This window comes from Calonectris borealis, chromosome 2 (genome assembly GCF_964195595.1).
Source record: "Calonectris borealis chromosome 2, bCalBor7.hap1.2, whole genome shotgun sequence".
NCBI classification, from domain to species: Eukaryota; Metazoa; Chordata; class Aves; order Procellariiformes; family Procellariidae; genus Calonectris; species Calonectris borealis.
Genome location: NC_134313.1, coordinates 121411979 through 121431765, shown reverse-complemented (window position 1 = coordinate 121431765; position 19787 = coordinate 121411979). Strand labels below are relative to the sequence as shown.

The window sequence follows — 19787 nt, the reverse complement described above, 5'->3', positions numbered from 1 at the left end:
ACTCTGGAAACATTTTGTAGTGTTTTCATGATGGTATACACTTCCCTGTTTATGTTTTCTATGTGGTGTTTAAGAGGAAAAGATTTGCTAACATCTATTCTGTCCAGAGGATGTTTGCATACAGTTGTCTATACTACTCTGTGCTCAAACTAAAAATTTTGGACGTGGTTAAGAATGTAGATATTGTAAAAAACACTCGAAAGATCAAGGTTTTAATGCAGCAGACTGAAGAGAGGAGTAGTCTAACCCTTTCTCTTTGACTCAGTTTGGTAGTTTGTGTAACTGCTCTGCCAAGAGAGGGCGAGGAAACTTGTGCGTGAGCCAAAGTTACAATTGCATTCAAATGACCTTACAGCATCAAGAACTGTTCATGTGGGGGAAACGCAAATAGAAGCGACACTTAAAGTGAGCCTGCTAGCCAAATGGTGAAATTCTGGAGGGGAGAAGGAGGCTCAAGAAAGGAAGAATGCTATGCAGATAATCAAGAGCAAAAAGAGTTGAAAATCAGGTACAGCAATGGCCGCTACGGAGCTGTAATCCCCTGATACTGTTTGTCTCTCTTAGAGCTTAGCTTTGAATGTAGTATGTATGTAGTGTGTGTGCAGAGGCATTGCTAACCATGTTTTAAATTAATGCAGACAAAGGAAGGGAACATGGCAAATGCTGCTTTAGTACTTTTTGGATTCCCTTACTCTGCAGTTTAGTTGAATGCAGTTTTTCAGCTATTGCACTGCATAACACTGCCTGGCCCCTTTCTCAAATAATGCTGAGCTGAGCTGCTGTTGTGTTGTCAGATGCAGATTTTGTTCTGGTGGGGCAGGGGGAAAGACTTAGGCTTTGATGTGCAAAAGTAGGGCATCGACAGTGTACTGTGCTTGAACAGGTCAAGGATCCCTGTTTACTGTGACTGCTTTCTCCCTCACTACCTCAAGGTCTAAAATTAGTCCTAGTAAACTGCCTATTTAAAATACTGCCACCATAAGGGGGTTTTTTTGAGACTAAAACAGAAGGAATCTGAGATAGCTGATATTTTTAAGGTTACAGATAAAACTGCGTTGGGCATCAGGTATCTTAAGTCATGATACTATTATTAAACAAGTGTTGTGGTGGGAGCAGGCAAATCGGTGCAAGCTGAATTACTTGCACAGTTTTGCAGGCTTTCGACTGCAAAAGAAATTGCAGTTATTTGGGATACACATATTGTCCTGTATTCACAGGACAATTCATTTGTCACTGATTTCTATTGGTGATCCTGGAGCATCAGAGCCAGGAAATGTGTTAATATTTATATGCTATATGTGTTAATCTTCATATATGCTGATAGATACTGTGGTATCTTTAAGCCTATTTACTGAAGTATGCTATTAGTGATGCCTGTCTAACTGGTGTCCTGGACTTCATTCTGTTGTTAAAATGGAAATTCCTACAATATAAGGAGCGTAGACATGAGTGCTTCCTTTGAAACACAAGATAACTTGTGCTGGGGATGTCGTCATTTTATTAAGCTCATTTTCTGGATATGGTTTGAGTTTGCTTTTCTTATCTGTATTTAAATTTGAAACCAGAACTTTAAAACAGAAAAAGGCAAAAAGGTTATAAATTAATGCATTAATTTAGATGGTATGAACTCTTTTCTTCATAGAAATTTTTTTTAAGAATAATTTTTTAAACCTTGATGGCTCTGAAATATCTCCAATTGCTGTTGGAGAGTTACGTGTTTGTGTTCTGGTGGCTGGAAGGTGGGAAAGCTATTTAGATTCCACACCCCCTCCCCCAACTTTGTTACTGTGAATTTGTTTGCTTGCCAATTAATTTCAATGTAATAATCTTCACTGCTAATCAAATTAGGAACAACTCTTTGTAATTTACTGATTCTTTTTACTACTCCACAACTTGACTGTGTCTGAACTCTGTTAAAAGAATGAGTACATTTAGTGAATTTGTAAAAAATTTGCAACTGCTTCTAATCAAGTTAAAACAAGAAATCAAGTTTAACTTTATTTTTCACATGCTCTTTGTTACAAACCCCATTTCATCTCGGAGCCAAAATAGTTTAAAGGGCCATTCTGTGGTTGGGAGCTTTTTAGCTTTGGAACAATGCCCATAATAGCTGTTCCTTGCTCTGTGATTGACTGACTTGAAGGAAGTTGACATTTCTTAATCAAAAGCTGTACATTTTAAAACTTTATAAAAGTGCTTTGGACTGGCACTACCTGCAATACCTAAAATCCTTAACACACTCAAAAATCTCAATGCTACAGCTGTTTTTAGACTATTGTAGGAAAGCAAAGGGAAGGAAATGAGACATTTTTGTAGAGTTGTTAGCATCTGTAACATGACTTTGTAAATTAGGGGAGCATAATTGTAGCTGGACAGAGATGGAGTTCATATCAGGGAGAAAGAATATCCTTCTTATTAGCTCTTTTTACTCTCCTCCTTCTCTGTCCCCACCAGTTCAGGTAAGATTACAACTGAAGGGCACTTAAATTCTAGTAGGAGCCCTTGTCCGTAGGGATTAGACTAAAAAATCTAAAGTATTCTTGAGTGAAATACACCTGATGGATTTTTCTTGTTCATTTTCATATGGCTCACTTTTTCCTCTTGTAAATTCCTCTTTCACCCCCGATAAAGAACATAAAGGTACAGTGAATACAAAGAGTTTGTATTTTCCCTGTTCACTTAACTTACCCACACTTCTTGTTTCTTTTCGTTAACTCTACTTCCAGTGAGGCGCTTATATTCATCACAGAGTGGCTCAGAATTTGTCCTCACTTTCTTTATTTATCTCTAAAATATGGAGGAACACCTGCCTTGCACAGGTGTTGAGCAATTTTCGGTTCTTGTGGAGAAAGTCTTTTTGAAGGAACACGTTAAAATCAGAAATATTTTTCAACAGACTTTTATTTCTTCTCAAACCCCACCCCCCAGGTGTTGCTGTTTAATGTATGTACTGCTGTGGCATGGACTGCAGTGGAAATCACTGGTGAACTTTCTGGTGAACTGTGTCCCAAACCATGGCATTAACACAGGTACTAAGAAGAAAAGTTGGAGGCAGAGGAAACTTATGTGAAAGGTCCTGTTAGAAACTGCCCTGTAGTCGGGAGGTCTTGTTCAGTGAGCAGTCTGGTTCTAAATGTGTGAAGGGAGCTTGGACAAAAGCAAAGGGTAGATCTGCATGCAGTCTTTGCAGACTAGCAAGAAAACAGAATGACTTAATTTTAATTAAGTCTTTAAACAGAACTGAAACTGTTGGGACTAATTTAGAATACATTTACTAGCCTTCCTAATTAGGATTTTAGTTGGAATTATTCTGAGACAACTCGTTTCGAATATGAAATTAAAGACTGAGGTGGATATGTGGCCTTTTAGAGCAGTACAGCTTGCTTCCAAATCATTACTAGTTATTGTGGGGCTGTACAGGAACTCCTGGGAAAACCTGAGGATTAGAAGCGAGTGTATTTCACCTTGTGGTTTCCATGTTGTTAGATTTTTAAATACTGAAACTATTTCCTCATCAACTGTGATACTGTTCACTTTGATCCCACCTCATTCTGAAATCCTTTTTCTCTAAAAGAGATGAAATGTGCTTCCTGATGTCATTTGACTTCACACATACAAGGTTTCATCAGAGAGCTGGAACTGAAGTTGAAAAATGTAGCTGACAAAGAAACTTTCAAAACAGCAGATGCAGAAAGAATAGCTGCCTAGTTAGGCTGTAAAAATCATGTGAACTTTAAGCCACTCAAGAGGTTAATTTAGTGGAAGACTGGCCGGAGAGGCTTAATATAGATAGCTCAGATATCATGTGGAAACTCTAATTTGGACATGTATTGATATAAGAGACCTTGAGCTTATTTTTATTTGTTCCTGGCCAGATTGTTTGTTTGCTTCCCTCCCTTAACCCCACTCTTTATTCTCAGGAAATGCAGTACATTGGCAACTGTTACTGCACAACTGCACCTAACAGTACCAGGGAGAGTGAAGGAAAATCGGCCTTCCAATACTGGCACTTTTTCTGGTTTAGCCAGTTTTCAGTGGAGTCTTAAGTAAACTTGTTTGGTACTGCTCCTGGTAACTTTGACTGGGAAGGTGAAACAAGTAGTGGCTCTGGTCAGGATATCCTTCCGCTTGCTGAGAAGTGACTTTTGAACCTGGCTTTTCCTTTTCTTCGCATAAGTGAAGTTCTTGAAGTGGTGAGAGAGATAACAAATGTGGTAGAGAAAATGCTTGCCTCTCAAAGATGAGGGGAAAAGCAGGTAAGTTAATTCACATGTATCACCCTCTCAGTGCCCTCCTTCCAATGTAAAACAAAACAAAAGAAAACAAGCTTGAGTTTAAGGGTTTATCTTGAAACGTCAGTCTTTAGATCAGACAAATTCTTCGCTTTTCTCTGCCTCTTAAAGAAATATGCAAGTTCATTGGAATTTCTACTCTTTTTCCTTTTTCTCAAGTTATGCCTAATCACTAGTTTAGTTGTATGTTTCCCAATACTGTAATTTCAAATTATAGCTATTAGATCAACAGCACAGTAATTTTTAACTCTGTTCAGAAAACTTCTTGTTTCTGGCGTGGTCATTAACATAACATCAGTAGGAAGGTCAGTGTAACTGATGTGACTTGCCCTCTGATGAAAATGTCATGGGAAAAACAAATGGACAAATGGATTCCCTGTATGTTTACAGTAGCCATGGAAAGTTCTGCTTTGCTAAAATCTACATTAAGCTTAGGAAAAACCATTAAACTTTAAAAAACCTGATGTTTTCAAGTATTACTTCAACTCTGCACAGGAATTTATTCGGGGTAAAATCATACAGTTGGTTTGGAAGCAGCTGAGGATTTTAACTGTACAAGAAAAAATGCTTCTGAAGCATGTGTTCAAAGTCTGGAGTAGGTGGTGTTGATATCACTCCCAGACTTCTTAAAATTACAGCCCTTAATGCAGTCACGGTTTATGACATGTAACTGTACTTACGGATCTATAACTTCATAACCGGAGATTCAGTTTGGGAGGTATCATTATGAAAGCTACTGTTGTCTTCCATGTGAAGAATTAAAATACCTCAACATCCTTACAAAAACAGAGATGGAGTAAATAGGACACCTTCATGTTGAAAAACTTTTTAAGTTGATGGTGAGTGTTTCGCTACTGAAATTCTCTGTGAACAAAGCTAACTTCTATGAACCCTATAGAATAAGATTGGGAATAAGAGTCAGACCAAGGCTTTTTGTGGTGAGTTGCAGAGGTTTTGCTGTAATGACACAAGAACTCGGTTGTTCCATGCATTTTGAGTAAGTCACAGTACAGTCCTGTGGTAGCAGTGAGTGGTGGAAGTTGCAGAAGTTTGTGGTCTATACAGGGAGAACAGTTTTGAGTAGGAAGTTTCAAAGTCTTCCTAACTTCTTCTGCGTCTTTCTGAGAGAGGGCAAGTTCCTTTCTAGTTAAAAAATCTCAAATACAGATGTTGTGAGTCAAGATGATTTTTTTTTTAAATGTCTTGACAATTTTGGATGGCACTTAAGTATAGTTATACAGCGCAGAATGCCATTTTATGCAACGTCTGAAGATGACCTACTTCTTGTCATGTCTCTGTTACATTTGCATTTACCATCATTTCAAAGTAATTAGAATCTATTGGGTAGTAAAAAATAACTTTTTGAAGGGGGAAAGAGGGAAATATTTATATTGTGTCTTTATTGAACAATATTGCATTGCTTTGCTACTGACAAGAAATGACCATCTAAAGTTTTTGAGTGAACACCTATGTGAAGGACAGCCTGAATCTCTACAATTCATTTGTATTAGAAGCAGGTTTTGTTACAGCTACCTCCCAAAATGCAAACCAAATGTTTTTATGTACAACACTCTTGAACATCATACCAATCCCTTATTCCATTAAATTCTTGCTCTTAAACTAGGTAACTCGGTTCTAGAGATAGAAAGGAACAAGCAGCTAGGTATTTTTGATGTTAAAGCACTCTTTCCTTTCATGAAGTGCTATAAAAATTATTCTCCCTTCTCAAAGTTTGATGGAAACATGCCTCACATTCCTTTTTGAGACTCTAACTGGCCTTTAATTCTGTAGCTCCAAACTTTGGGTAATGGAGGATCTCATGTGCTTTCTTCCTGTAGTGATCATGGCATGCAGTGAACCAACAGAACCTACAACACAGGTATCCATACAAAAGTGACCTGGGCAAGCCTTTTAATCCCTCTGTCTGTTTATTGCTGTTTTATAGTGAGAAAAATAACTCTGAGTGTTGAGAGCGTTGCATTTGCCTTCAAAATGTCACGTATGTTATTACACGTTGCTTATAAAGACCTCCAGAGAAACAGTCATGGAAGACTGCTGAATTGTGAACTAATACATACTTAAGTGTACTTCAGATTATCAACGTGTTTCTAGCATATTCAGATTTTACAGTCAGTGTTGCTTATAATGCAAAAAAAGACATTTCCAGTACAACTTTTGAGATTGCCTGTAAAGTATCTATCACCTGGGGAAAAAAAAACCCCACGTTGTCTGTGATGGGCGTGGATGGGCATGCAGTAAAGGCTTCCCTAACGCGACAAACCATTCTTTAGTCTGCCTCTTTAATCTCTCATGTCATCTGACTGAGCTGTGGGGCTGTTACTAGGTCTGCAGAAATGTTTTCCTCTGATACTGTACATGTCTTGTAGTTGAGAAGCTATTTTTAGCAGTCTGGTTAGACTCTTAAGAGTCACTGAGGGACAGAGTCCTGGTGGAGAGCTGTAAAAGGGAGCTGCCAATGGTTTGGAATGAGAAGGGGGAAAAAAGTACCTTTCATTCCCAACTGTTTTGTCTGGTTTTGACTACGTTGTTATTTCCTGGTAACTTGCAAAGAAAAGGCACGCTTCTCAAGTTTGTTAGCTTGCATTCGCCTAGGAATAATCTCTGTGTTATTGAGGGAAAATTGGTATAATTGCATGGGGGGAAACTTCCTTTTTCACTGTGGTGATGTTCAAAGGCTGCCTGGATCTCAGCAAACTGACACCTTTTAACTAGAGTGAATCTGAGAAGTGCTGCTTTTCAATATGTGTTAGTGGGAAGGCTCTGACCTGAGACAGTTTGGATGAAGTGGGAGTTATATTAATTTGTACACTGCATTTGCTTATATGCAAGACTTCATTCCTGATTGCACAATAACCAGGGAAGGATGATGCAGACAACAATGCCACGGAAAAAGGAAATTGTTATAAATTGTGGAACCTTTAATTTGACCATGATAGTCAGCTACAGGCAGCTTTTTAATATTTAAAATTTGATATTTAAAAAAAACTCTCATGAGTTTCAATTTGATCTGTTTTATTCACAGAACTATTGCACAAAAAGAGAGCTGAGGTGGAAAAATGGCACAAAGCACAAGAGGGCCCACCCACCAGTTTACATGTTTTATGTGCTGCATTTTGAACTCGGGGCAGGAAAGCTGCTGGTTTTTTCTGGTGGCAGAATAGCTAGTGAGACTCCCCTAAATATATTGCTGCGCTTTGCCCCTTCCTCCCTTCCAACTTTTTCTTATTTTTAAAGTGTGTTTTGTTTTAGTGGTAAAGTCAAAGGTCATTCCCAGTGTTTCAGTCTCCATGTGCATGGCTGAGTGAATGTGTTTTTCTTCACTTTCATGTTTATCTTTGTGAATAAAATCTGCAGGTAGAGAATTTAAAATGGAATTCAAAGCTGTTTGAGACTTGTCTAAATGGCATACCTGGGAGTGCTGCCACATAGCAGAAACATTTCAGTGATGTGTATTTCATTGCTGTGGGAACACCAAAGATAAAGTAAGGTGGGCTGTGTGAGTTGCTCCAGTGTTTCATAAAATAACATTCCATGCAATCGAAGGTTTGGAGGCTGAAGTGAAAGATTAGCCATCTCTCTTTTTACTATTTATTGTTAGGTTTTTATATGTTCCACCATACTATCTCTTCATACTGGGGTAGTGTCATCTACCTGACGTGGAAAAAACTTTTTCTTTTATCTCAGTTGAAAATAACTTTCGAAATGTTTGTGTGTCTGTCCTCTGGCCAGTCAGAATAGGTTCACACTGAATGTCATCTCTCTTCATGTTGACTAATGGCCATTGGTCCTGCTGAGACTATTGTATGTGGCTGACTCTTGTGCTACACGTGCAGTCTTGTGGATTTTGGGCTTAATCTGGTGGTGCAACTTGGCCTGTGTAGGATGTTTATAGGAAAATTTGGCATGTGGCACTTCAGCTTTTTTGGGTCAGGTATTTTCTGCCCACTGTCATATGTGTCGTGTAGAACATGTGATGTATTCTAGGTAATTTGCAAACTTGCTAAGCTGAAGTTCAGTTTTATTTTTACAGCTGTTTGTAATTCTTCTGAAGAACAGACCATAATGGTTAAAACCTGGTGGCCATGGTGGCACACCTTGTTTTGCAGCAAGGGGAGCTGACAATGAATGCAAACTGTACTACGGTAGCTACCCATTAGATGTTTGGTTTTAAAAATGATGGCATACATATCTCTGTCGCTGAGCCTGGTGGCTGTCCTGGGGAGCATATGAATGATGTGGCCAGTGTCCTCCCTAATTGCCTTTTACTTTGCACTGTGAATGACTGGGCAGCACCGTGCAGCTGTAATGTCTGCAGGTGTGTTTGGAGCAAGGATGGAGCGTGCTCAAATTGTTTTCCTGCCTTCATCTGTAGGAATGTACTCTACCACTGTGCACTAATGTGCATCTACATTACTTTAACCAGAACTGTAAAAAAATAATTAAAAAATTCGAAGAACTGAGCAGGACAAATTCATATATCTTCAGTGACATATATGTGATGCATGACTGCAAAAACAAGCTGCTTGTAAGAATAAACTTGTGCAAGGGGAAAGAGGAAGAAAATCTGTCTGAACTTGGAAACCTGCTGCTGCAGCTAAACACCATGCCAGTAAATCATATATGCACTCTAATAGCAAGAAAATATTCTTCTTTGTGCTAGCTATATGTTTGGGTTTTGTATGGTTTCTTAATTGCACTGTAAATTGGTATTCTCTATTCAAAGTTCTGAACACAATGTAAAGATTGAGGAAGAATGGAAACCTATGAAATTACACTGTTATGCAAAGGTTAGAAGGCGAAAATTTGCAAAAATCCCCCCAAAACGTGCCAGTTAAGTGATCTGTTATCTGCTGCTGAACTTGTTTTACGTTGCTTTTTTCCTACCTCACTGTAGATTTAGCGTGGATTACCTGAAATCAGTGGGAATTATAAAACACCCTTCTGTTCCATATCAATATGGCTGTATGAGCACTCATTTGGCAGTAGGATTCTGTGGGAGACCGAATAGGTGTATGCTGTGTTGTTTCCATGCAGTTTTGTGGTATGTTCTGAGAAAACTGGTCTCTTATCTGGCCCTTCTGGTGTACAGTGCAACTGATCTTAGCCTAGAAAGTCATGGATCCAAGTCAAGTTGCCGACCTTTTCCTCCTGCTTATTAATAAGCCTTCGTGTTTCTACTGCAGTTGGTGTAGGTAGAGTGAGACTGAGGAAGAGAGCATTTTAGCACTGGCTCATCTCGCTCAGAAAGTGGCAGCATGCCTCACTCAAATTGCACGGGGACGTGTTGGGCTGTGGGCAGAGGCTGTGCAGGCAGCTGGGGTGGATTTTGGTGGCTGTGGAGTCTGGACTGAACAGCAGCTTTGGAGCAAGGACACAAGGGGTGGAACTGCAGACCTACGATGAAAACCTGTGAATCTGTTAAAGAGAGCTCTAGGAAGGTTCCGGTGCAGCTTGTCACTACCAAGACATTCACCCCAGAGGGGCCGGGCTAGACTTACTGCTGCTTAAAAGCTGGCTGCCTTTTTTCACTATAGGACAGTGGCTTATTTTGGCCCTGACGTGTCAGTTGCTGGTGGTGATGATGATGGAAGTTTACAAGGGAATTATTGCTAGGCCTGAGTCACGGGAAACTTACTGTGCTTCCTGTTTTGGCCCTGGAGATTCCAGCCTAATGATGAATATCAGTAGGGTATTCTGAGGATGAATTTTTATTTAATAATATAAATGAGGTATGTGCAGACTGTTTTTTCTTCCTTTTCTGTTTCCATGGTGAGGGACAAATGTGTGAAAACTGAGCTTCACTGCTGTGGGCCATGGGACCTTACAGAGACATAAGAGCGCACGGAAAAAGATTGCAATGTTACAAAGCAACAATTTCGAAGTGGTGGCAGAATATTTTACTGAGGAAAGCAGAAAATGGTTCCTATTAGAAATTGGGGGTTGTGTCTTTGCTGAACCCTGCAGTTGGTACAGACAAGTAAACAGTATGTTTCTGAAAACTGAGTCTGGATCCAGAGCAGCAAAGGAGGTAAGGGCAGTCTAGTGTGCCCATGTTTCTACTCTGCAGTGGGAGTAACTACAATGTTTAATTCCCTGCATCCTGGTAGGGGAAATACTGCAATTTTCTCTTTGGGATACAGTCTTGTCTTTTGCTTGAACTGTTGCATGAACCGTTAGGACCGCTATGTTCTTCTGACTGAAAGGATGACCAAGAATTTGTTAAATAAAGCCAAAACTGTTATTTTTATGGGGCAAGTAATGGCCTGGAGATCTCTGCTGCTATCGGGCATGCTTTTTAATGTTATTTCAGCATTTCTTGCTGAAAATTCTGTTGGACAGATACACTGTAATATGTCACCTTTCTTGTGCTTAAAGCATGACTAAATTTAAATCAAAGGCTTTTCTACATGAACCGTAGAAGGAGTTAAATTAGGTTGACTTCATTTCAGGGAATTCAGTGCCTATGTAGTATATAGAAGTATTTTTCTAAAAATTCTCTCTTTTAATGATGTGATGTGCAGCCCTTTCCAAGCAAGTTCATTTTTCCCTGTCTGCCACACTAAGTTGCAAGGAAGTGCTCCCCGCACCTTGTTTAATAGCAAGGGGAGTTTTATATTCTCTCTTGACAGTAGAAGAGATGTGATAAAGCTTTGAGGTCTGATGCTGGAACATATTGGACAGAGAACCTAAAGTTAATGAAGGCTAAATAATGAAATCGAGGGTGCACAGTCTCAAAGCACTTTTTAATGTTATTGGCTTCAGCTGTCAAATCTTGGCTTCTTTTTACCTGTTTTAGCTCAGATATGTCAAATGAGCGATCTGCACAGGGAATTTACAGAGTAGGTAAAGAGGTCTGTTCCTTTCAGGAAATCCTGTGTTTATATTCAGGATTGAACTTGCAGGCCTTGCTTTCCATTTTGCTTGTTGATCTAGAAATCTGAATCTTCCTTGACAACTCTCTTGACAGAAGCTTGCTTCTTTGTGCACAAGCAAAAAGTGTGAATAGTCAGACAATTACTTTGGCTTTAGTGATACTTTCCTATGGCGTCAAAGTTTATCATCTTCAAATGTAACTGTGGGTACTGAAAGTCCAGAAGATGTTCTGGTCTTAAATCTGAGTAAATATTATTGTTATTTTAAGGAAACTGAGTGTTGGGAATGATAACTTTGCCTGTGATAGAGTATGTGCATGAGTTCAGGAAAATGAATCCTCATTGTGGTTCTGAGGCTGATAGGACCTTTGGTCTGCCAAATTTAAGTCATGAAAAAACAGTTTGAAGGAAGAAATTTCTGGGGCAGGGAACATTGGTGATTTTTTTTTTTTTTTCAGTTGAATAAAGAAGTGCTTCAAATGCTGTGTTTTCCAACCTTGTAAACCTACATGTTGTTCTGTGTACTTTCACCTTTACCATGCATCTGTAATATTTTACCAAGTTTGTCCAGTTCCTCTTATTGCCTGAGCAAGGGTTGCTTTTGATACTGTAGTGAAAAATTTCACTTTCAGAGAAAATTTTCAGAGAAATTTCGGTCTACCAATTGAGTTGTAGAGTACACACAGGAAAAAATCCTTGACATACAGGAATAAGGTTCGTCAAAGAACCGTTTCCCCTCACTGAAAGCTGGCTTGGTTGCTTGCCTAAGGCTGTTGGTATACTCAGAATGCTTTCTGACTCGGTGCTAAGATACAAATAAGTCATAAGGCATGCTGATAAGTGGGAAACTGAATTGACTGATTGGTAAGCGGGTTGGCTTGCCTAGTCCCCTTAGAGTAGTTTTAGGTCTCCATAAACAGAGATTTACAATAGAGCAGGAGCTGGCAGGGGACAATTTGGTTAAGTTCTTTCTTACTGCCTGTGCCGTGACTCTGGTGAGTAAGTGAAGTTCAATGTCCGGCACTATCTGTTGTGCATTTTGGAGAATATGTACATGCATACAGGAATTTATTCGAGGACAACTTCAAGAAGTACCATGTTTAAGGGTTATTGCAATTATTTTCCAAAATCAATTTTCCAAGTTGTTTGGAACCATTTGATTCATCTGTATTAAGTGACTTCAGATTTTTATTTTTGTGATCCTTCAGGGAAAGCCACAATGATAGATTTCAACTTCATTGTGTAATTAAGTAAGATAGTTTAGTCTGCAAATGAAGCAAAAACATAGTATGTATTACATTTAATTTTCATTTTTACCCCTTAGCTTGTGGTCTTGTGTAGTTCTTCCTTGTAAGGAGACCTTTTTTCTTTTTTTTTTTTTTTTTTTTGTGTGTAAAGACTGTATCACAGTGTTGCTCTTGCCATGTTCATGTTAATGCCCCTGGAATTTTCTAAAAACTCTGTTCCAAAATCTTTGCTAGTGTGACTTTGACTTTAATGGCACTAAGCCATGGATAATTGGCTCAGTTTCCTAAAATTCCACAGCCTGTTGTTAAGATAAACATTTCTAGGTTCCCAAGAACACAGACGATGTATATGGTAATATCCTGGGTATACAGAGCAACCTTTAAACAGCAAATTCTTAATTTCCCATTTCATTCTTGATGTTTACACAAACTTCATAAGCAGAAAAATTACTTGACAGAATAATTGTGCCAATTGTTAAACTTTATTGTAGCGTTTTGAGAAGGGCTGCAAGATTTCTCTCTTTTGTTGTAGCCATTAACTTCTATGGAAGCAGAAGGGAAGCAGTCCTGCGTTGGAATGGAATGTGTTGAGATGCACTCTCGTTAGTCAGCAGCCCATGTCTCAGTTGCTGGGAAGTCCATGTGACCGAGGCTTTGGTATAAGGCCCAGGATTGCTGGTTGTTTAGGAATTTGTAGTCTTGTTATGTCACTCCTCAACACTGGTACCTGAAGTGACTTGGAAGGCCTGGATATCCACAAATGTTGGAGGTCTGGCTTTCTCTTTGCTGAAAAGGGCTGTGGTCTGCATTCATCCAGCCCAAAGCTTTAGAGAGGGGCTATAATTATAGAGCTTGTGACAGAGCTGGGTTCAGTTCACTCATGTCCTTTCAAACATAATAGTATATGGTTGAAAGCATTGCTCCCATGCTAAAAGACAACAAAAGAAGATGGGTATGAGGCCCAGTGATACTAACAGCGAGTTGAGAAATTGTGGGATAGGTTCTGAGGAACTCGGTGCACATTTAGGATTGTAAGACAACCTTGAAGAGTGAGGGAGGTTCTCACTGGACAGTGCCCATTGCTAGAGCACATGGGGAGGCTTACTGCCAGGGAGTGAGGACCAGTGATGCTAGTGAGCCAAAGCAGATCTTCCTAGCATCTTACTCAGAGCAGGAATTGGTGGCCTGACTGTCCTTGCAGGTAAGCTTCCTAATGATCATCTTAAAAATTGCTTCTAGCAGCAATAGGAAACTTTAAGTTCTTACTTTCTGCAAAAAATGGGATGTTCCTACTCAACAGATTGGGTTTTGATTTGTTTGGGTTTTTTTCTTTTTTCTTTATCATCATTTTATATGGTTATTCAACTTGGTCCAAAGCAATAAACTCAGTCTGAAAGTAAGTGGATCAGGACACAGCAGATATAGTGTGGGTTTTTTTGTGGGTTTTGTTTGTTTTGGGTTTTTTTGTAGGGCAGTTTGCAAGGTGTTTTGTTCCTTTGTTCTAGCAGCTGGTTCCTGTCACCCCTGCTCTCACTGTCTCTCTGCAATAAGAAATAGTAAAGAAAAGCAGCAGCGTTAGTTCTGTTATGTGATATTTTGTGTAAATGTTTTCAGAAGGACAGCTATTAAAATTTGAAATAATGACACTTCTCCAATCCCGTAAAACAGCTTTTTTAAAATTTAAATTATACCAACTCTGTGTAGACTCTTAAAAGTCATTGTGGAGGGTGAGAAATTAAAAAAATCCACCTGTAATAGGAGAAAAACAATAGTAATGCAAAACAAGATTAAAATTCCCCCCTCGGGCTTTAAATCATGATAAATATCTGGTTTGAGTCAGTCTGTTCTTTGTTTAGGGTTGCTTGACTAAAACTCTTGGCCCTAATTTGTTGGCAGTTAGGTTAATTGTATCTTTGTTTAAACAGTAGTAGAGGTGGGGGGAACCACCATTCTAGCATGGTCTTTCAGCTGTTTTCGCTGGTTTCCCTTGCTCTTTATGTTGTCCTGTGGAAGAAGATATGGTTTGGCTGGCTGATCAGGGTTTTGGCTTGGAATGGTAATGTATTTTAATTTGAATATCTTCACCTACGGCATGCTGTACTAGGCCCAGGCACTGTTCGGTAGGGTTGTTGGGGTTTTTTTGTTTTGTTTTCAGCTTTATTAGTAGCTAGTTCATGCGCGTCTAGTGCATTTGTGCCTCTCTTCTCTGTTCTGCTTCTGGTCAAGTGCTCTCACTGGTTCTTCCTGTGGATAGGAAAGAGCTCAGGACTCAAGAGCAGACACAGTGGTGTTACCTCCTCTGCTGCATTTCAGAGAAGTTATGGTCATCCCAAACAGCTTTTCCCAAATAGTGGAAAAGCAATACTGAATACTTACTTATCTTTTGAAAGTCTTGGAGGCTTATGGAGAAGTAAAGAATTGGGGAGTTTCATGCTCTTGTGGTGTATAAATGTCATGGTTTAACCCCAGCCAGCAACTAAACACCACGCAGCTGCTTGCTCAGTAAACAAGCCACGCTTTCAGTTTTCTGTTATCACTGTTCCCATCCATACTGTTTGAGGACCTGGTTTGCTGCTGGTGTAATATTTTTTCCCTCATACATGAACTGTTTGACAAATCTGATACCTGCCTTTTTTTTTTTTAGTGCTGGTAGGCAGCATTTGTGTTAATGTACATTTGTGTAATGTACTGACGTTTATGTAGTTTAGCTTGTGTGTTGGCTGTGTATGAGGCAGGAGTTCATACATGCTAAATTCAACAGCAGCCTAATCCCAAATGATTTGATGGTTTGTTTGTTTTTGGTTTGGTTTTTTAAGTCATTAGATCCTTTCCTTCACTTCAGCAAGTATTGGACCATGCCCCTGGGACCCACCTTGCATTGATCTACCTCAGTGAGCACCTTGCATGTGCATGGATGTGAATAGAAAGTACATGTCTGAGGTGTTCATAGTTTGCATTGCTGTACCTCTAAGCTTCGTTTTGTTACCTGATGAATTCCTTCTTTCACTGCACATGCAGTTCTCGTAGACTCGGTACTAGTGGTGGTGGTGGAACAGCTTTCCCTTTCCAAGACAGCTACAAAGCACATCTAGCTGAGATCTCCCAGCCAATAGCCCATTTTTAACTGTTTTCAGTTTTATTTGTTCATGGGAGGTGGGGAAGGCAAGTTTGGTGGCCTACATTAAATAAAAGGAGAGGGAGCTGTAAAAAGCTCCCAGTGTAATGCGAGCCTTAAACAAGGAAGAAATATTTATAGAACGCTGCAACATTTGCCTCCAGGAACTTCAGAGCAGAGAGGGGCAGTGTTACATAAAGCCGGGTGAGAGCACACTTGTGCGCTCACAGCTGCGAAGGTCAAAGCTGGGGCTTGTCTTACAGTATGATTCCACTCTCTCTTGGCCTGAGGGGAGAAGAGACTGGTGGGCTGCTTCTGAAGGTCAAGTCCTAGTGGTAAGAAACTTTGGTTTGTGGAGAACAGTGGAGTGTTTTTCTTTCTTTCTTTTTTTTTTTTTTTTTGTTCTTTATGGGGCTTTTTATTTGTGATGTTTTGACTTGCATTAATTTTTGAGAAGACATGATTCTGTCTTGATGAATGATGACTTAATGGTCAAATAAGGCCAAACCAGGTCACAGCAGCAGCTTTGGGGACCTTGAGATTAAGGTTTTATGGTTTACATGTTGATACTATTGTTTAAGCATCTTTTTTGTTATTGCTGCTGCTATTCTAGCTTTTGTTCTCTAGTGGTGACTCTCTTATTCTAAGGGGCATTGCCATGCCACTGGCAGTTAGCCAGGTATTGTTCTGGTTTTGGATGCCTTCATCTGCTTAATACTTGTTGGTTATAAGGCTTTATAAAAGTGATTCTAGAAAGCCTTCGAATCTTCAGCTTGAAAACATTCTTATAATGGTTTCATAGGCAGAAGATCCCCTCTTTGGGGAGGCATATACCTGAGAAGATATCTCATAGCACATGGCATAACCACTGCGTGTTGATATTTCTCTGAAACGATTGCATTTGGCTAGGCCAAAGAGTTCCTAATCCCTCAATGAAAAAAAAAAAAAAGCATGGAATATAGTTTAAACATAATATAAGACTTGAGTAAAAGGGTCTGTGTGATGTTGGGGTCGCAGACGGCTTTGGTGTGACTGCCTGGATCACTGGACACACAAACCCTGTTAAGAGAGCGAGGCAGTGTTTCCTCCAGGGTAATCTAGGAAAGATGTTTGATTAAAAGGTTCTTAAATGGCTTTAAAACTTTGGATAAGGATGTAGTCTAGAGTTGTCAGAGATGCTTGTCCCTTTAATTTGCTGTAAAAATAATGGATCTTTTCTAGAGCAATGCAGTACTTGTTTTTATGTAAAGTGTTTGAAGGTGAATAAACTGCTTGTTACATTCTGTCATTCTATGACACTTTGACTGTTTCTGTCCCTCTAGTTAGAGGTTTAACTAAGCAGTCAGCATTCTGTATATTTAAAAACTAGCTCCTGAGTGGAAAATAAAACCCCATGGTTTATAAGAGGGTATATGATACAGGACAAGATTAAAACAATTCAGTAAATGATTTGGGATCAACTTCAGTCTTTATCTAAAAGTTAAATAGTGATTATATATATGTGCGTGTGTAAAAGCCAGGCTTATTGCAAATGGTTGTTTCTTTGTGGTCTGACAAAGTGTGTTTAAATGGATATATGCATTTTGACCCACTCAGTGAAGAAATTGTTTTTAAATTCAAAAAAATGCAGACTTTTGTAGATGCAAGATGTGAATTAGTAAAGAAATAAGCAAGCTGAATGCTTGAAGTAAGTCTTATTAAGTTGCTTTGGTCAATTCAGTGATTATTTTCCAAAACACGGACTGAAGACTGTATTCTGAATTACCAAGGGTAGCCCAGCATGTTAATCTATTTCACAGATTAGACAGACATATAAACTGGCTTTGATTTGCTGCAGTGTCTACATGGGGCATTTTGCATCTGAAGAAAGTTTTTTCATGTAAATAAGAAGCTTGAGGGTTCTTTTTAAAGAACTTAGTAAAACTTAGCAGACTTAGTAAAACCAGAGGTATTTAGTGGATTTACAAAGTGATGTACAAAACAGAGAAGAACATTTCTGGTGTGACTCTTGCAAGTACATTAAAGGGAGGAATTTGCACACCCTGAAACCCTCTGAAGTGTTTAACCATCAGTTAGTAGTTAGTAAATGAGAATTAGTAAATTAGTAAATGAGAATACAGGATCAGAGCTCTGTAGCTCCAGGCAGATGCTAAGAGTAGAAAGCTCTCTCAATCCCTTGGTACCCTGAGGTTCTGTCTAAATTAACAACTACTTTGGTCAGTAGGGATGGATGAGTAGATCAAAGTTGTTGGCACTGAAGCTTCTTAAATCTTCGTTACTGATTTGGGTGGGTTACTTTAGATTAGATTTAGCTTGGCACCTTGGCCTGAATGTCCCACTTACCTGAAAGTTTGAGGCTTTCAGAAGGAGAAAAATGTCATAGGTACATGCCAGATGACCTTGCAGTGATGTAGCCCACAGGGTTATTTGAAGTCTCATGTCCCTGTTTGAAGCGCATCTTGGAGCGGAGTTTTCAGGTTCTCGTACTGAAAAGGGAATTGATTGTTCATGTGCACCAAAGTTGTTCTGAAAAACCAGGTAGCTCACAGTAAATCGTTTTGCTTCAAAACTGTGCTACTGCTCTAAACCAAATAGCATAGTTAAATTAAGTATGAGAGTGTGCATAGCGAAAGGATGACCTGGAAGAAAGGGGAGGATTTTAGTCAGAAGCAATAGAAGGATATTTTTCCCCTCTTTTAAGGAAGTATTTCTTTAAATTCGCAGATGTTTGCAGTGGTTAAGCTGCCATTTTAGACTAAGGAATAAAAGTATTATTTGAAATACAAATCTGAGCTAGATAGATAACTAAAAATTGTTCAAAGCTGAATAATCACCATAGGATGCAGCCCATGGCTCTTGGGTAGCACACGTTATTTGTCAGAGTTCCAGAGGTTTTGTGACTACAGTAAACTGCTGGGGGTGCAATCCAAGATGGTGATGAGAACAGTGCTACAAGGTTACACATAATGTATTTGTTGGCATTGCAGGGCTCTGGGTAGGCACATGGCTGAATAGCTCCATGTCTTTTATGGCCTTTGGGGGAGGAAGAAGGATTACTTTAACTCATTTGTGTCTTTAGATTCAGAGTTAAGTTGTGTTTAATCCTCAATGCAGAAAAACTTTATCTCAAATGGCTGTGAAAGAGCAAGTGGTTTATTTTATTTGCATTTGTATGAAATTGGTGGTGTATGAAACTCAACCCCCTTCTCCCCCCCCCCCCAGCCCCGCAAACCATACTGCAAACAAACAGTGAACTTAATTTTTTAAGTCATGGCTGACTGATGTGGAGGTTTTTTTTTCTTTACCTCAAACCCCTCAAATCTTGGCTGTTGTCTTCTGTAAATGTGTCTGTTAGCTTTGAACTGCTTTGCCTAGGTACTTAGAGCTGGATAACTTTTTTTTTTTAAAGTGGAATGCAGTGCCGGCTAACCACAACTCAATTTTTGACTTGGCTTTTGTAATCTGGGCTGCCCCAGGTACACTGCAATCGGTACCCAATGTACTTCTTGATCGAGTCTTAGTTACACTGCAGTCATAGTCCAAACTATTGTGCAGAATGTACTATTAGATGACAATGGTGTTTGGTATATAGAATTTAAGCTCTTCATACAGTAACCATGCAGGCACTCTATTTTAAGCATTTGTTGGGTTAGACCAAAATCTGGGTATTGTACAGAGGAGGCGTGCAGGAGCAAGTCTTTGTGCTTATGTCATTGCTCTTATAAAGTGCAAGATTTGAATGAGTACCTTTAATAAACAGCTTACAGATAAGGGTTTTTTTCAGAGTGAAATGACCTGGTTAAAAACATTTAGTTGATACACTTAAGGGAATTGTGCAAACAGTTTTACACTGAAGAATTAAGTTCAAACATTCCAAATTAAATATTTCTTTAGACCCAGATCTGTTTATTGGCCCCAAACTGTCATTGTATATGGACTGGTAGAAATGGTGCAATACAGCCACTGAGGCAAAAGCTGAATTATGTCATACTAGGTGGAAAAGAAGGGTTATTTAAATCCTGTATGCAGGCTGCTGTTGACATATACAGTAGAAAGAATGAAATGCGTTGAATTTTCATCAAGAAAAGTCATAATCTGACTTACAAATTTTGTACTTGTTTGGATGTCAGAAGGAGTAAATACGAAACACTGCAATAACAATTAGCGTCATCTTCTTCTTATGAATACTGTATATACAGGTGAGACTGACTAAAGAATAATTAATGTTTTGTCTTTCATG

At 39.1% G+C, this 19787-nt stretch overlaps 1 protein-coding gene across 2 annotated transcripts in view; it reads left to right on the top strand.

Moving 5' to 3' along the window:
• Positions 1-263: 263 nt before the first annotated feature.
• TRAK1 (trafficking kinesin protein 1) overlaps positions 264-19787 on the top strand; it is a 114090-nt gene continuing 94566 nt past the window's right edge. The window contains exon 1 of one of the 2 annotated variants that reach the window (XM_075143186.1): positions 264-508. In XM_075143186.1, the coding sequence (XP_074999287.1) occupies positions 423-508 (86 nt within the window). In that variant the 5' untranslated portion in view covers positions 264-422. The remainder of the gene's footprint in view (positions 509-19787) is intronic. The other variant, XM_075143185.1, reaches the window with a different exon arrangement.